The sequence below is a fragment of the Mustelus asterias genome, chromosome 11 (genome assembly GCF_964213995.1).
Source record: "Mustelus asterias chromosome 11, sMusAst1.hap1.1, whole genome shotgun sequence".
NCBI lineage: Eukaryota > Metazoa > Chordata > Chondrichthyes > Carcharhiniformes > Triakidae > Mustelus > Mustelus asterias.
The window spans coordinates 23,497,352-23,516,194 of record NC_135811.1 but is presented as its reverse complement, the minus strand read 5'-3'; the positions used below and the strand labels follow the sequence as shown (position 1 = coordinate 23,516,194).

Below are 18,843 nucleotides of genomic sequence, written 5' to 3'. Positions count from 1 at the left end.
CAAATAAAAGATGAATGATTTTTTTTAAAAAATCAATGACTTGTCTGGGAACTATTCATTCTTAGTTACCTGATGGTTGAAATTCCAGATTCTGTCAAATACAGTTCACAATAGAAATCATGAGGAGCTGAAATGAGGGGAAAAAATACAATATCAAAGCAGTATCCTTCGGTAGCTGCCATTTTTAATACATTTGAATCTGTTTATGTTCACCATCAGTAATTTTCAAATAGATTTAGTACTTAACCTATCAAAGTTAGCATTTGAGTTTTATTCAGGTCATTGAGCCTTGCACTTGAATCTTATGAGGTAGTCTCACCATCTTCCTAGTTGGTACATCTCAATGCTCCATATTTAGATTTGCATTCCTTCATATGTATATTTTGGAATTGTTTTCAGTGAGAAATTTATTATTAGTGCTCAGCCTGGATACTCAACAGCACCAGGTTAAATGCGGAGCAAAGTTATTTCAAGCCTAGTAAATGCATACTAGCAGCAGTCTGAGAAGATGATCCCACACTTGATACCCACATCATTTTCAGTTGTGTACAGTTTTCGTATTGTGAGTTTCTTTTGAATCTCTGGGAAAATTAATAGCAAATTGCTCCTGGTATCTCTAAATAATTGCTTTATACAACTGGAGTCAATTCAACTTGCTGGTTTATTATTGTGCAATTCTTAAATGATGGGAACCTGCAGTACTGTAAAACACACACTGACTATAAACAATGTGATGCTATTCAAGACATCAATAACATGCTGCTGTGTCATTAAATGGTATATGACCAAGCAATGATATTTTAAAAATTGATGGATATTGAAATCGAATTTTTAAAATCCAATTAAATTATTTTAACCCATGCCAACAGTCCCTGCATGGCATATCTCATTGCTTGCACATAGAACATTACAGCGCAGTACAGGCCCTTCGGCCCTCGATGTTGCGCCGACCAGTGAAACCAATCTAAAGCCCTCTAATCTACACTATTCCAATATCATCCATATGTTTATCCAATAACCATTTGAATGCTCTTAATGTTGACCTTCTCTCTAACGAAAACAACCTCAGCCTTTCCTCATACGATTTTCTCAGGGACAAGCCCACATGGGTGGGCTTGTCCCTGAGCTCCCTGCCGTCTTTGAATCAAGCACAAATGTTCATGCAGGACTTGTGATTTGCTGGTTCCCAAATCTTGTGTTGCAAATTGGCTGTTGTGTTTCCTTGCACGGGAAATGCCTACAACTTCAAAAACAATTTATTGGCTAAAGTATGTATTTCTCGTTCTTGAGGAGATTCATGGGGTTTATCATGTAAAAACCTGTGTTTGGATGCAGTTGTTCTCAGGATGGTCTGCACTTTGTGGGTTGCAGATGGATTGCTTTTTTTGTATTGCACAATGGTCATTGTGTTCCATTGTGAAAATCAACGGAGGAGTTGCTACTGTGTGCTGAGAAGGTGGCGTGTGTCGGCTGCAAGTGGCATCAGCTACTTTGATTTCTCCATTTTGACTTTTCATAAATTCAGTTCTAATATTTTAGATTTCTGATCAGTACTTTTTAGGGAGTAATTTTAGATGAAGGAGATCTACTTAGTGGCCAAGATGAACTAGTTAATAAGTGAATTGGTTGCTGTGTAGGACCTAGAAGGTTTTTAACTTTAAGTTGAATTCTAAAACCAAAGTTCTGTTGTTTGGTATGCTACTTACTGATTCCTCAGTTGCACTTGTTCTATGCAATTCTGGTCCGTGCATTGTCCAGTCCTTTTAAGGGATGAATCCTCCATTTAGTCAATTGTAACTTAGACTGTATTTTGAGTTTTAATCCATTTCACAACTTGACTAGTTACTGTTATTATAAAGCAAAATATCGTGGATGCTGGTAATCTGAAATAAAAACACAATGCTGGAAAAATTCAGCAGGTCTGGCAACATCTATGCAGAGAGAAATAAGAGTTAACATTTTGACTCTGTGTGACTCTTGGAGACTTTCATCCACTGGTGCCATTGCGTGGATCACATGCTTTGCAGCGGTTCCCAGCAGGTGTGCTTTGGCACATTTCAATGGAATTAATGCTGGGCCCCTTGCTCAACATTTCCCTATTCCCAAATGACTTGATGGCTTTTCTGGAGAATTGCAAATTGGAAGTGCTTTACGGATGATTGGTTTGCTATTAAAACTAGGGTTAGTTTAGATCAATGATCGTGAGATGTTTTCTCTGTTCGAAGTACTGGGTTTTGTTATGAGTGTAATTTGGCCATCCATTCAGGCAATACACTTTTATTTGGATGCATCATCGACCTGTTGTGCTTTGTAGCTGGTAAGTGTTTAGTAGGGAGCAAAGAATATGTTACCACTTCCTCTGTAAAATTTAAACCTTCTAGTTTGACTCCCTTCACTGATGTTCTTGATAATGCTTCTGCTGTCATCTGGTACTTCCCTTGAATGTACTTGATAACTGAATATATTCCACAACTCTCAGTCTAAAACATTGGATTCCAAGTGGCATTTTTGTAATTTCCTTTAGGTTAAGAAGAGTAACCAAAGATTTCAATTTTAAACTTTAATCCCATGACATAATCAGAAAACTTCTCTCAGGCCCATGTGGCTGCTGATGCGTCTGCTCAATGGTTGCATACCTTTTCTCTGTATCCATGAGAGATCTTGAGGTAGAATAAACGGGTCAATGGATCATCTTTGCCTATCTTTTTGAACTTGAAACAAGACTGCGTCCAAACCTGTAGATGTGTCCGCTGCTATAGTTGTTGGTAATTCTGGATCGTAGTGCACTGCTATTTCTGGTGCAATTAGGAGATTTTTGATCTTGTCAAAAACATTTGGCTGGTCCAAATTCTGACACCACTATTGCCGCGACAGCTGTTATAGCGGCTCACCCATTTCCATCAGGTTTGATAGAAACCTATCTGATTGACCCATCCTAAGAAACCTTTGTAATTCTGTGATGTTTTTAGACTCTGGGAGCTTTCTAATAATCTTGGTGACCTGCTGGTTGGCCATAATTCCTGAAGTTTGCACAATGTGGCCTCAGAATTTAATTATCGGCTTTGCAAATTTACTTTTGTCATTTAATATCAAACGTGCTTCCTGTAGAACTTTGAAAATTGCTCTCATTTGACAGTCATGGTTTTCCCTCGATGAGCTGTGCGTGAGAATGTGGTCCATATGGCATATCACTCCTTCCATGCCTTCCAGGGTCTGAAACATTGTTCTTTGGAATATCTCTGGTGCAGAAATAGTTCTGATCGGTAACCTGTTAAAACAATGAAAACCAAATGGCATGATTAAAATTAGTTAGTCTGGATTCTTTGTCCAAAAGCAGCTGCGAAACACTCGTTAGCATCTAATTTTGTGAAAGAGGGTGCTTTTTGCTAATTTGGTGACACTTTCATCCATTGATGCCAATGGATGGATCCCATGCTCTACTGCAGCGATTCCCAATTGGTATGCCACAGCATGCTGGTGTGCCATGAAGGTAGTTATTTAGAAACCTGTATATTTTCATAAGATCTAACTAACCTTTGTCTTCAATTCCAAGTCGCAATGAATCCTCACCTTCCGCGTATGCGCTGGCCAAGAACAGATTCCTCAGTGCTCATAGAATCATAGAATCCCTACAGTGCAGAAGGAGGCCATTCGGCCCATCGAGTCTGCCACCACCACTATCCCACCCAGGCCCTATTCCCTCAACCCCTCATATTTACCCCGCTAATCCCCCTGATACTAATTTTAGCATGGCCAATCAACCGAACCCACTCATCTTTGGACTGTGGGAGGAAACCGGAGCACCCGGAGGAAACCCACACAGATATGGGGCGAATGTGCAAACTTTGCACAGACAGTGACCTGAGGCTGGAATTGAACCCGGGTCCCTGTCACTGTGAGGCTGCAATGCTAACCACTGTGTCACCGTGCCGCCCCAGAAGAAGTCTCTACATAGATGCTGCCTGACCTGCTGAGCTTTTGTTTTTATTTTAGTTGCTGCTATTATTGGACTGCAGAATCCATTTAATAATATGTAAATCTTAGTAGTCTGCATCTTAGCAGGGGTTGAGCATAAAATACAGCTTTGATTTTGTAACTGCTGGGTTGCTAGAATATTGCTACTGCAGGTTTTGTTTTGTCTAGACAGTTACATATGTATCTATAAATGGAAAATTGCATTTATTGACCACTAAGGACTACCTTTGCTCCCATTCTCCCACTGCATCCAACATAGTTGATTTGTTTTGGCCAAGAGCGAATATTGTAGCAATCGTGTGTTCCTGTATTAATTCTTCCCAGGAAATTGCACCTTGATTTCTGCCCTGGGTGAGGAAAGAATCAGTGACCTGTGGAAATGAGATATGCTGATTTGGCTGAGCAGTAAAAGCCTTTTTCAGCTTTGACATATCAACTGTTATCTTTTTATGTTAAGTAAAAAAATTATATCATCTACACTTTTTTGTTCATTAACTTCTTCCTTCAAGCCACCTCGAAGTAATAAAAAGTGAATTTTTGTTCAGGTTTTCTAATCAAAATCTAATATTCGCTGGCTATACTTGTTGACTATGGGCTTGCTGACTTACAGGTCATTTCTGCAGAGCAGCATTGAGGAGAGGTGTTCAAGCAGTCTCATTCTGTTTTGAGAGAGCTCAGTTAGAAAATTTCTGATGAGGCAGACTGGTTGGCATTGTCTTTTCCTCTGGGATTGTAATGACTCAGGAAGCCCGACTGGAAAGGAACATTGTTTATTCTCGAATGCAAAGTAAAACCACTACATTGAGTACATGTACTGGTCGCAGCTTGGGGCTACAGTTCAGGAGGCCCAATCTTGAGGAAAGACTTTTTACCCAGAGGGTGGTGACGGTCTGGAATGCACTGCCTGGGAGGGTGATGGAGGCGGGTTGCCTCACGTCCTTTAGAAAGCATCTGGATGAGCACTTGACACATCATAACATTCAGGGCTATGGGGCAAGTGCTGGCAGATGGGATTAGGTGGGAGTTCAGATGTTTCTAATGTGTCAGTTCAGACTCGATGGGCTAAAGGGCCTCTTCTGCCCTGTATGATTCTGCAGTATGGGTGTCGTCATCTATGGACCCCTGAAACTCCTGGGCCTCTTTTTCTGAGTTTTTGCAGGAGGGGGCTAATTCTATGGTTTTCTTGAAGTCTGGAGTTGGTTCAATCAGTAGCTTCCTTTGGGTCCCAATATTATTAATAGTAAACGATCCCTTAACATTTGCAGAAGTGCTGACCCGTAGTCAGTGTTCCACCAATTTCTGCAGTCTCATCAAGAATTCAGTTCCCCAGGAAGTCTCTTTGCCGTGTTAAATCTGTAGCGTTGAAATACAACAGATGGTTTAGGCTCCTATTGGTCCGCTAGCATATCTACCAATTTGTCAAAATATTTTGAATCCGGGGCTGCCAGATCGGTTAAACATTTTATGATGCTGAAAGTCAGGGCCCCACAAGCATTCAAGAGGATGACGTTTTGTCAGTTGACCTCCTCTATGCCGTTTGCTCGGAAAAAAAGTATCTCATTCTTTTGTCGTACTGGGGCCAATCCTCCATGTCCGAATCACAAGTTTCCAGTTTCTCAAGCAGCGGCATTTTAAATATCTCCCCATCACTGTCGTACCGGCTTCATTGAAAGGCAAGACTGTCCAGGAAGCCTGACTGGAAAGGAACATAGTTTATTACAGAATGCAAAGTAAAACCACTACGTAGTGTACACACACATTAGTCTCTGTCTGGGACTAAAGTTCAGTCGACCCAGTCTTGGGCCTGTGTATGAAAGTAATGGTTTCCAGCTGGGCAGATAACTGTCTATTAACAGGAAACTTGTACTCAACGAGTCCCACAGGGAGATCAATCAGTTCCCCCTAGACCTTGTGGGGGTTAACACAGAGACCGAGGTTCAAATCTAGCATCACATTTGTGTTGCCCCGTACGCTGTTAAACCTCGGCCATTGCACTTTATTCCTCTTGAAGTCAGACCCTGTAGTTTTTTAATGTTGGAAATATTATTTTATAATTGAGGTTAATTAATAAGTCAAGAGATGACCAAAATGTTTGTCAAAAGATTTTGACTGGTTTTATGCCAGGAACTTCATATAGGGAGGCAACATAATTTTGAAACTTGTGAACTGTGTACAGTTGGAGAGCATTTCAGTTCCTCTGTTTTTTAGTAAAGCAGTCTGTTCTTTCTCTTCCCCCTGTTGTCTGCGTACGACTGAACATCAATTAAGAAAATTAGGATATTGCACAATATATCTATTTAACTGGGAAATATAGTTCATAAATATTCAAAGGTGGTGCAACATTTATGCGCCTTCTAATTAAATTTGCAAGTTTGTGCTTTGTGCCTGTTCTCTCTTCCTTAACCATTCTCCTCCCAATACACTCGCCCACCATCTGTTCTCGGCTTGGATTATGACCCATGACTAGGAGGACTGCACATTCTGTTGACTTTTATTTTCCCACCTCAGGGGATTGTTGCAATAATGCAGATTAAAACCTTTTGTGGTATTTTATCTCTCTTTTTTTGGCAACATGGTCAGATTTCTTAATAGTGCTGGGGTGGATGTTCTGTTTGCCAGTCTGCTAAGGTCCCGACCCTTCATAGAAGAAGGGTGTTCCCAAATCTTTCCTCACTATATCTTGGCGCCCATTGCTGTAGCCAAAGGGGCTACAGAACATGTTTTAAATAGCAATTTTTAAGAATTGCAGCTTTCCTCGTGGCAATCAGTTGCTGTTCGGAAACTGGTATTCTCTGTATGCTGGGCCCCATTTCTGTCATGATTGTTCCCTAATGCACAGATCTGACATAATTAGTGCAAGGGCCGTTGGAGACCGGATTGGTGAAATCCCCTCTTATGACAATGTAGGAGCAGAGATTACACAGTTTGAGTTTATACTCACTGGAGTTTAGAAGGATGAGGGGGGATCTGAGCGAGGTATATAAAATTTTAAAACGGATTGATAAAGTAAATGTAGACCAAATGTTTCCACTTGTGGAACAATCTAAGATAAGAGGTCACAGGTATAGGTTGAGAGGCAATAGATTTAAAACTGAAATGAGGAGGAACTATTTGCAGAGGGTGGTGAATTTGTGGAACTCAGTGCCCCATAGTGCAGTGGAGTCTGAATCATTGGTTTCAAGAAGGAGATAGATATATTTCTGATAAGGGGATACGGGAACAGGGTGGGGAGATGGATTTGAGACCAGGGAGAGATCAGCCATGATCTGATTGAATGGCGGAGCAGGTTCGAAGGGCTCAATTTTGCCTACTTCTGCTCCAAGTTCCTATGTTCCTATGTTATGGAGTGCAGTTGCTGCAGAAAGCACCCATACACATGTCGGGGTTTGCCAATTGGCTATTTAATAAAGTGGAACAAACGCCCTACATATCCAGTCCCAGATAATTTGCTTGTGTTTCCTGGGTGATGACTCAAAATCCCTGTAAATATTGCTGTTTGTCTTGCTTTTCCAGAATAAATCAGATTTGCAAAATCTGCCACAGCATTGCAAATGCATTAACTCATAAATTGGATCTCTGACATGACAGGTGACAGCTTTGCACTTTCTTTTAGCCTTTTGGGGATTCCAGCAACCACGAAGATTGTTTTGTGAAATCACTATTCTTGTTATCTTTCTTACTAGCTCAGATTTTCTGTGCATCTAATATTCAAAAGTGAATTGTAATGGTTATTTAATGCAGAATAACTTGGGAATTGATATAAAATTTACTTTTTGTATTAGCCCAATAATGTATCCAAAAATCATCCATGTAAGTGAAACACATTAAGGCTCTGTTATTCATGCACATAAGCTCTGAAAGCTGATCAGTAAGCAGCTAAATTGAATAGGAAATGTAAAACTGCCTAATGAGCTTCATTTTATATTGATGATACCATATATGCAATTAGATTTACAGATTGCCTGGGAGAAGCTTAGAAAGACTCAAATCCAGCATCTTGCATTTAATAATTTGTGTAATTTAGATCCATTAAACTGAGAGAATTTCTGAGCGACTGACTTGGGTTTGAACAGATTTGATCGATATATTCTATCTGACCTTATTGTTGGATGAAAGAAACTATGCTTGACTGGTCCATTGCAGTAGTCTACACTGGATTACATGAGTTCCTAGATGTCCATTATTGTTAGCAGATTTGTCCTGTTTATGAAAGTGCTTGTTCGGGAAGTACATTTAGCCACCACTCCAGAAAATTCACTCAGGCTATTCCTTTCTGATCATAGCTTTTAAAAGATCTTTTGTACATATTTTATTCAACAAATTTAATGATTAATCAGTATGAATATTCAGTATATATTTTTGCAATTAGAAGTATGGATAATATAGATGTAAGCTGATTATTTAACCTGGATTCTGATTCAGAACTAAAAAGCACCAGTTGAAGAAATACATTTAACTTTGATTTTAACATTATAAGAACTGGCTAAATTAACAACAGGTAATTAGAGTTAGGTAGTAAATATTTACCTTGCCAGTGATGCCCGGATCCCATGAATTTACTAAAAAAAAAGCTGCAACTATAATTAGGAAGGTTTACAATGAAAGTGTATGCTCCGCAAAACACAATTGTATGGAATTTCAAATTTCCACCTGGGCATAAAACTGGCATTGTGGGTCAATCAACCTTTATAGGAACCAGCTGACTTTCTAACCCAAGCGCACTCGTGCAGTTGACAAGATGGATGAATCTTGATTGAGATGTGACAGGTCAGAGCTGAATAGTGTGGTTTGTTAAATGGATTTTATAAAAGAGGGGAAGTTATGCTTCAGTTGAACCGAGCTTTGGCCAGATCCCATCTGGAGCACTGCATTCAGTTCTGGCACTGTGCCTCAAGGAGAATATACTGGCCGTGGAGGGGATGCTGTGCAGATTTTCCGGGCTTAAAGAACTAGATTACGAGGGTGGATTGCATTAATTTATATTCCATTGTGTGCTGAAGATTGAGGGATAATCTGATCAAAGGTCTTAAAATGTTAACAGGTTACAATGGGATAAGTGCATAGAAGCTATTTCCTCAGTGGGCTGGGGGGAGGGAAGAGAAATCAGCATAAAGCTGACAATCTTAAAATTAGAAGGAAAAATGAGAGGAAAAACCATTTAGAAGAAAAATCAGGAATCACTTTTTCACAATATAAGTCATCTAGAATTCTCTGCACAAAAAAGCTGCGGATGTTGGAAGAGTTAGACTGGCAAATTCTGTTGGGCAAGGATATCAAGGCAAATGGAGAAAGGGAGGGCAAATGGATTTGAGATACGAAGCCATGATCTAATTGAATGGTAGAGCAGGCTCGAGGAACTGAACAGCTGACTCCTGTTTCTAGATTAACTTTTACTGCACTCCAAATAGTCCTGCTCTCCCTCTTCCTCCCTTGACATGAGAATATATCAACTAAATAGTCTGTCCTGCGTGGTGTAAAGTTTCGCGAATGTTATTATGACACTTGCAGGTGAATGATGAGCTTTACATCATGTCCTTGTCTTGAATGAAGATGGTAGAGAGGCATTAATGAGTCTGGAAGTGGGCCACTCATCACAAAGCACCCAGCCTCTTCCTCTACTCTAGAACCAAATGAATTTTGCTGAATCTTCCTGGTGAGCATGTTATTGATAAGTAGATATCACTTAGTGGTTTGATTGAGGACTCATCATTTTCTGATGATTGGGCAGTAATTGCTGGTTCAAGTTTTCCTCACTTTTATGCGATAGACAAAACCCTGGGCAATCTTCTACATTTTTGGGTCGGTATCACTATCGTAGCTATATTGGCACAACTAGGTTAGTGGAGCAGGAGTAGACCTAATTCCTTCAAGCCTGCTTTGCCATTCAATAAAACTATAGCTGATGTAGCCAAAAATACGTCTGATACAGCCACGGGAACACATTCAATGACAAACCCTCCTCTGCTCTCTGGGATAGAGACTCCAAAAAATTAACGACCGTGTGAGTGAAGAAATTCCCCCTCATCCCCATCTTAAATGGGGATCCCCACCTTTATTGAAACTGTGCCCCCTGGTTCTAGCTTCTCATATACGAGGGAAAATATCCCCTCAGCATCTACGTTGTCAAGTCCCTTCAGAATCTTATGTTTCAATAAAATCACTTATTCTTCTAAATTCAGTGTAGGTGCAATCTGCAGAAACTATAGTTCTGGTGCACTGATTTTCAGCATATCTTGGATGTTGTTAGAGCCGTGTAGCCTTCACTGAATCAAATGCGCTCCACAGCCTAATGTCATGAGAAGTGATCAGATTGGCTTTAAATTGGTACCCGTGACTGTGGATAAGTTGGAGGCTGAGTCAGCTCATTCATTTGACACTTCCAGCTGAAGAAACTTACAAACACAGTTGTATACTGGGTGCTACCATCGGTTGAAGTTGTTCATGGAATCTATTTGTTTTCTAGTTGCTCCCACCAGCTTTAATTGCATGTGAAAGGACTACATTTGTGTAGTAGCCAGGGAGAGTCTTCACTTTGTTCTTGGTATTTATTATGTTGATAGCCCCTATGTTGTAGATTCTATAATTTCAGCACATACCTGGTGCATGTCCTTCTATGTTCTCCATTAAACCAGTGTTGGCCTCCTGTCTTGATGATGAAGTGAGAGATGTGTTAGTCCGTTTGATTATAGGTTATGGTATTTACTTCTGCCGATGCCTATAGCTCCTCATGGATGCCCACTTTGTGACTCTGATTGTCTTTACTGTGTCCTAAATAGCACTGATTGTGCCAGAGTACAAAATAGATATTGTCCCCACTCTGGAGATGAGTCTTCATCTTCATAATGACTGTGTGGTGGTATCGTCTACCAACATTATTGTTGGGAGGCATGTTTGTGATGGGTAGTTTGATAAGGGAAAGGTCAAGTAGGTTATTCTCTTGCAATGGCTGCTTTGTTCACCCAATAGTTAAAAGTTTGTCACATGTCTTTGGTGACCAGCTAATGTACTATATGAACGATGTGACATGATTAAGAACATAAATAGAAACAGGAGTAGGTCATACAATGCCTCAAGCTTGCTTAATTATAGAATCATAATATGACTGCAGCACAGAAGGAAGCCTTTCTGCCCTTTGTGACGATGCTGGTTGTTAGGAAATAGAGTTTCAAGTAAGCTGTACTTGTATCTATGAATGTTAGGTGTAAGATATAGCTTTAAGTTTATATTTTTTTATTTGTGGATTTAAAAAAGGTGAAACCTGGGTCTAGTTTAATTTTAGTGGAGACAGCATATTTGAAGCCGTTTATATACCTGCATTTTTAATGAGGTTTTGCCACTCTTGAAGGGAAGTTAAAGCAAACACAGGCCGAAAACAAAACTAGGCTGTTGCCTAATAACAGGGAGGCCACTGGAGAACAGAAAGCAATTCGAGTTGGTGATTATGCACTAAAGTGAAGGGAGCAGCTTAAATCCCTTTAACTGCACATACCAGCAGATTGCCATAGAACCACAGAACCCCTACAGTGCAGAAGAAGGCTATTTGGCCCACCGACTCTGCTCACCAAAAGAGCATCTGAGGAATTGCTCTGAAGTTAAAGTAACAGTGAATGTTGAGTGTGTTCTGGATCTCCCAAGTTGGGAGAGGGAATTGCATGGAGCAAGGCCTAAGGGGAAAGGTCTGAAGAAGATTTAGTCAAAGGAAAAGAACCGGAATCTGGAAAAGGTCCTGTTCAGTGAACTAGAGAGTGAGGGGGAGAGGAAGGCTTCCACGTTTATATCGAGAGAGGCTGCAGGAAGCAGATTTAAAGCTTTAGACTTATGAGAAGCCTGAAGATCAAAGGAGACAGCTGCAAGCCTATAACACTTTACTATGGCCCAGTGAGACAGTGGCATTCTTGGTACAGTTGAGTAGCAAGAGAGTGTGGAAGATAGGATGCACAAAGCGATCCCGGAGAGAGAAACATCAGAAGAAGAGATTGAAAACCTGGACGTGGATCTTTGTTGAAGATGTCCAAGTGAAAGCATAGTTTGGAAGGAAATTGCAAGGCGACTGGAAATTGGAAACCCACGTTAAAACACAGAGCTTCTGTGAGACCAGTTGATTCTCAGTGTGACAGGCATCTGGAGGGAGTTGATGGGAGATCCATAGAAATTGCTTTGGATGGCATCAGTGACTTGGTTTCAGAGTGTGGTGTGTTGGACCACAGTTCGCCTATTGTTTTACATGGACTGCTTACTTTGAAAAGAGCATAAGAGAGATTTTGTAGCTCGTTATCCTTACAAATCTCTAATAGAACATAGAACAGTACAGCGCAGTACAGGTCCTTCAGCCCTCCATGTTGTGCCGAGCTTAGTCCGAAACCAGGATCAAGCTATCCCACTCCCTATCATTCTGGTGTGCTCCATGTGCCTATCCAATAACCGCTTGAAAGTTCCTAAAGTGTCCGACTCCACTATCACAGCAGGCAATCCATTCCACACCCCAACCACTCTGAGTAAAGAACTTACCTCGGACATCCCTCCTATATCTCCCACCATGAACCTTATAGTCATGCCCCCTAGTAACAGCTACATCCACCCGAGGAAATAGTCTCTGAACGTCCACTCTATCTATCCCCCCATATCATCATATAAACCTCTATTAAGTCACCTCTCATCCTCCTCCGCTCTAAAGAGAAAAGCCCTAGCTCCCTCAACCTTTCCTCATAAGACCTACCCTCCAAACCAGGCAGCATCCTGGTAAATCTCCTCTGCACTCTCTCCAATGCTTCCACATCCTTCTTATAGTGAGGTGACCAGAACTGCACACAAAATTCCAAATGTGGTCTCACCAAGGTCCTGTACAGTTGCAGCATAACCCCACGGCTCTTAAACTCAAACCCCCTGTTAATAAACGCTAACACACTATAGGCCGCCTTCACGGCTCTATCCACTTGAGTGGCAACCTTCAGAGATCTGTGGATATAGAAGAGTTGGGGTGAAGCAGTGTTGTAATATAGTTCATCTTTTCTTGTTTAATAAATGTTTTATTCTTTTGTTAGAAGTTGATCAACAGACTCCTGTGACTCTTCAGTAGCCCCCTCCATGTTTCTGAACAAAAAGTAAAAGTTACAATCTATCAAGCTGGGCTCCACCCTGGGATCCGACTTGTCCGGTAGAAATATCAATTGACATCATAACAGTTTCCTACAGGAGCATCTCAGCTAGTCCCACTCCCCTATCCTTTCCCCATTATACTGCAATTCATTTATTAAAGATAATTATCCAATTCCCTGAAAGCTGTGATTGAATTTGCTTCCACCACACTCGAGCCGTGCATTCCAGATCCTAATCCTTCACTGTATCTAAAGAAATAAAGTTTTTTCTTCAGTTGCTTTTGGTTCTGTTGCCATTCACTTTGAATCGGTGTCTTTTGCTTCTCCACCCTTCCATCAATGTGAGTTTTTCTCAATCTACTCTGTCCAGACCCCACATGATTTTGAATATCTCTCTAACCTCTCAACTTTTTCTAAGGAGAAAAGCCTCAGCTTCTCCAATCTATCCATGCAACTGACGTGCCTCATCCCTGGAACCATTCTCCTAAATCTTTTCTACGTCCTGTCCAATGCCTTCACATCCTTCCTCAAGCACCCAGAATGTGGACATGCTACTGCAGTTGAGGGTGGACCAGTGTTTTATCAAGGTTCCCCATGGCATCCTTGTGTTTGTACTACACACAGTGACCCAAGCCGGGAATCGACCCGAGTTCGATTCTCGGCTTGGGTCACTGTCTATGTGAAGTTTGCACATTCTCCCCGTGTCTGAGTGGGTTTCCTCCCACAGTCCAAAGATATGCGGTTAGGTGGATTGGCTGTGCTAAGTTGCCCCTTAGTGTCAGGAGGACTAGCTGGGGTAAATGCATTGGGTTATGGGAAGAGGGCCTGGGTGGGATTGTGGTCGGTGTAGACTGGTTATGGCCTTCCTCTGCACTGTTAGATTCTATGAACTGCCAGTCATAGTATTGCATTTTTAAAGCTCAATATGACATTCTTAGCTGTTGATGACTTCCATGTCAACCTTTTTGTAAATAATGTAATTTTCTGGCTATCTACCATTAGCAATGAAGTTACTGAAAGAGCTACTGGACTTTTGAAATGTACTTGGTTCTAATTCCACATCTTAATTTCTACAATTACCATTCTGCTCTGTTATTGTAATATTGCACTTTGAATTATGCTGCAAGGCAAGATTAGTAGGGTGAGAATTGGCTATAACTGCATTGTAATATGAATAATATTCTCAATTCATTTTCGGAAGGTTGTGATTTGAAAATTTAATTTGACTTTTTATGATTTATTTTACTTTGCACACTGATTATTCTTCCGTGTTTGAGCTCCAAAGCTTTAGCTTGTGTGTCAAGATACTTATTACAAAAGTGTATGATTATGGATCACCATTGGTTATGTGGGCGGAGGTGCTTCAACAAATTATAACCTAGGAAAGGAAGATATATATGAATTGGCCATTTTGTAACAGTACAATAGCATTCTGCTTCTCACCTTCATTAGACCTTTGATTTATTAATACAGGATAATGAGCAATTTTGTTATATTGATTTAATCTTCCACAGGTAATCCCTGGTAGAGTATTAGTATGCTGCATGACTGCTGGGGCAGTGGTTTGACTAGCTTTCACTAACATATGCCCTTGCAGGTGGCTTGCTGCTAGATGCTTGCCTGTCAGGCACAGCCTCTTTCAAGGAGGCAGGAGCCAGGCTAATAGCTCAGAAAATTGACATGGATTCACCTTGAACCACATTGCAAGTCTTACTAGCTTTGCTGAGAACTAGGAAAATGTTCATGGATGTCCATTCACCCTCAATCAAGTCCAAGATAAAGTGAGCAGGAGGCTGAGAGGAAGAAATGAATAAATTGCATGTTATTGCTGAAAAAAAGACATGCTGTCAAAGCTTTTTGTCTCGCACTCAATAGTAATCGGGACAAAAGTCACTTAAATTAACCAATTGCATGTTTTCAAATGTTTTTTTTAACCTTGAGCATTCATAATATGGTTATTATTCAAAACATCATAGCAATTTCTTTTCATTTTATCATACTACACAGTAGTGATTCTATAAGTTAAGACCCAGTGATTGAAGTCAACTGTTATGTAATTCACTGAATCCATTTTATTCTGTTTTCATTTTTGTGTAATTGACCACAAGCTTTGTCTTTTTTAACTTGTTTGACAAATCAGCTGGTAGTCAAATCGGCTGGAGAAGAGGGTTGGATAATCCCTGTCAAATTCAAGCAAGCCAGGCTCAATATCTAATTCTGCTCATGTTTTCATTCACTATCTCCCTGTTTGTTGACACAGACTGCACATCAGCAGCAAACGGTTATTATTAAAGACACGCACTGTAAAGGAGAATGGATGATGAAATTGTTTGGAGCAATATCTACCTAAACCATAATTTCACAAACGATAAAAGTGGTTTACCTTGAACATGCCCTGTGGCTTATATCTGACGATGCAATCTTATAGAATTTAATTGTTCCAATTTATTTTCAGAAATATACAACAGTTGGGGAACTTGGAAAGGCCACGGATACATTTGATGCTCTAGGGATGGTGACAGAAGAACAGTCGTATGGTAAGAAAGCTACAGCAATCTAAATTGTAATTCTCAGATAAATTTGCGACAGAATATGATTTCCTCTGTTTTTAAACTTTATAATGTGATAGGTTTGATGCATTAACTATTCAGGAGTGCACTGGCTGCAATGTTTAAAATATTAAATCTTGGTTCAGGGTTAGTGCACTCGCCTCTAAGGTAGAGGTTTGTGGGTTCAAGATCCACTCCAGTTGAACTGAGTAAATAACCTAGGCTGACACTTCAGTGCTACAGAGTGAGTGCTGTGTTGCCTTATCAGCAAAACATTAAACATGTTTGCCTGTTCAAGTGAACGTAAAAGCTCTTATAAAGGCAAAATATTGCGGATGCTGGAATCTGAAATACACAGAAAATGCTGTAGAAATTCAGGTCTGACGGCAGCTGTGGAGCGAGAATAGAGGCTATGTTTCGAGTCTAGATGATCCTTTGTCAGGGCTGGGTGTAGTACGAAGGATCATCCAGACTTGAAACGTTGGCTTTATTCTCTCTCCATAAAAGCTCTTTCATAGAATTTCATAGAATTCCTACAGTGCAGAAGGAGGCCATCGGCCAATGGAGTCTGTATCGACCACAATCCCACCCAGGCCCAGTTCCTGTAATCCCACAGATTTACTCCTGACTGACCCCTGCTAATCCCCCTGACACTCGGGTCAATTTAGCATGGCCAATCCACCTAACCCGCACATCTTTGAACTGTGGGAGGAAACCCACGAGGAGAAAGTGCAAACTCCACATAGACGTCCATGTTTTCAAAGAAGCAGAAATTTTCCACGATCAACATTGCCAAAATTTATTGATCATTCATCTCATTGCTGTTTGTGGAACATTGTTCATTTGTCTACACAAAAAGTGGTGACTGTGAAGTGAGGCGTCCTTTTGTTCGGTTTCCAGCAACAGGTGACAAAATATTTGTTAAACCTTTAACCTCAGAATTGTTTCAGAGGTAAGTGCTTCCAATCCTTGCCTACTTCAGAGCAAAGGCAAACATGAATTGACAACTGCAAGTAGAAATGCTCGGCTGATTCTGTTAGAATGGTACTATTCAGCAATTCCCTGCACTTAAGTCAACCTTCTGTGCCACCCTCTTCCCGGAGGCATGTTTCTGTCTGTTAGCTCAGATTTGCAGAGAAAGTAGCTGCAACCTTTAGAGATTTTTTTCCAGGGAAGGTACAGAGAATGCATGAACGGAGGACATAATGGAATTTTGCACCTGAAATCACTAAATTGCAAGGATACTTAAATTGGCTTGAATACCATTTTTAATGTATCAACTATAAGAATCTTACTTGACTAGTCCCATACCAGTGTTTTTCTTTCTCCTCTGAAAGTGGTAGATTGTATGGCGTTGGGTACCCTCAGCTTTTCATGTGTAAGCTTAAATCAAATGAGTACTGACAGGTTATTTTAACTTGAAGCCTCTCTATGCCCTCACTTGACTTTATTGCATATTGAGGATTGACCTTAGTTGATTGCCTTTGATCTGTGCCATCTGGCTGTTGGCGCTTCAGCCATTGGAAGCAGTTCCTTTCTATTCGCTCTCAATTCTTTATGATTTTAAGTAACTCTTATTAAATCCGCTGTTAACCTTCTCTGCTCAAAGGAGAACAACCTCAGCTTTGCAGTTTATCCACACAAAAAGTGCCCCACCCTGGGGCTGAACTTGTTTCATATAGTTCAGCATCATTTTCTTTGCTTTTGTACTGACTGCAAAGTCCAGGATCCCAACTGCTTCGATAGCCTGTGCTGCCATCATCAAATCTCTGTGCACAAGCATTCTCAGGCCTGCCTTCTTGCACCCCTTTAAAATGTTACCATTCATCATTGTCTCTGTTCTTTTTGACAAAATGTGTCACTTCATTCTTTGCTGCATTGGATTTCATCTGTCATATGTCAGCCCATTCAACCAGCTTGTCTGTGTCTTCTTGAAGTCTACGAAAGGATTTCTCGGTACTTAGTGTGGCTTAACCAAAATCTCCCTGGTTGAATTTTTGCGAGCCTCACACTAGTCTCACTTTGCTCTTTCAAAGTGAAATTTAGGGTATTGTGCCAAGTAGAAACAGACCCTGATCCACCCAGATTCATTTCAACTAAAAAAAGAAAATCAAGATAAAGAGGATTCTAATCACATCAGGAAGGCTAGATTCCAACCCAGAGATGAAAGCCCAGCATGCTAATCCATTACGATCTACTAAATATTTGACATTAGGAGAGAGGTAGGAGGAAAGAAGAGAGGTTTTATATATGTTGGAACATGGCAAGCAAGGATCATTGTATCATCCAAAACATCTTGCAACAGTGATACTGCTTTGACTATTTTGAATGAAAATAGTCTTTGAAATAATACTTTTTCTCTTTCCTTTTGGCATGAAGGCAAGAACTTGAGTGTTTTATTTTGCCATTAATTAGATCACGTAACAAAGGATGATCTTGAAAATACTCTGAAGAAATTTGCAGGAAACATTATGCAGACTCCTCCATTGTAAGTTAATACTTATGCATTTTTGGCAATGTGAAACTGATGGGGATAATTGCTGTGGATATTTTGCATTGCTAAACCTGCAGACCTACTTGCCATTTCGATAAATTAAAGAAATGTTTTTGTCATTAATTGTTCAGCATATTACAAATTCCCCTACAACAGTTAGAATCATAGGTCTGAATAGGGGCAGCACGGTAGCACAAGTGGTTAGCGCTGCTGCTTCACAGCTCCAGGGACCTGGGTTCGATTCTCGGCTTGGGTCACTCTCTGTGTGGAGTTTGCACATTCTCCCCATGTCTGCGTGGGTTTCCTCCGGGTGTTCCGGTTTCCTCCCACAGCCCAAAGATGTGCGGGTTAGGTTGATTGGCCATGCTAAAAATTGCCCCTTGGTGTCCTGAGATGCGTAGGTTAGAGTGATTAGCGGGTAAATGTGTAGGGATATGGGAGTAGGGCCTGGGTGGGATTGCGGTTGGTGCAGACTTGATGGGCCGAATGGCCTGTTTCTGCACTGTAGGGTTTCTATGATTCTATGATTTTGCCTATTCCTGGTGGTGGGAACAGAGGTGGGGGAGGGCGGGTGGGAAGAGAGAGTGCTGGTGAAATAGAAGGGACTATGTCAGGTTGCCTCCCTGACAGTCTCATCACTAAAGAGGTTTTCCATAGGTGGGTGTGCATGTGGATTGGCTACATGCCTCACGGAGGCAGCAGCCAATTCACATCATTAAAACCAATCTGA

At 40.8% G+C, this 18,843-nt stretch overlaps 1 protein-coding gene across 1 annotated transcript in view; it reads left to right on the top strand.

Annotated features, from left to right (window-relative positions):
• The window catches only part of trub1 (TruB pseudouridine (psi) synthase family member 1), a 52,348-nt gene that overhangs the window by 18,880 nt on the left and 14,625 nt on the right, over positions 1-18,843 (top strand). The window contains exons 4-5 of the mRNA XM_078223253.1: positions 15,526-15,607; positions 18,035-18,107. Coding sequence (XP_078079379.1) covers positions 15,526-15,607; positions 18,035-18,107 — 155 coding nt within the window. The remainder of the gene's footprint in view (positions 1-15,525; positions 15,608-18,034; positions 18,108-18,843) is intronic.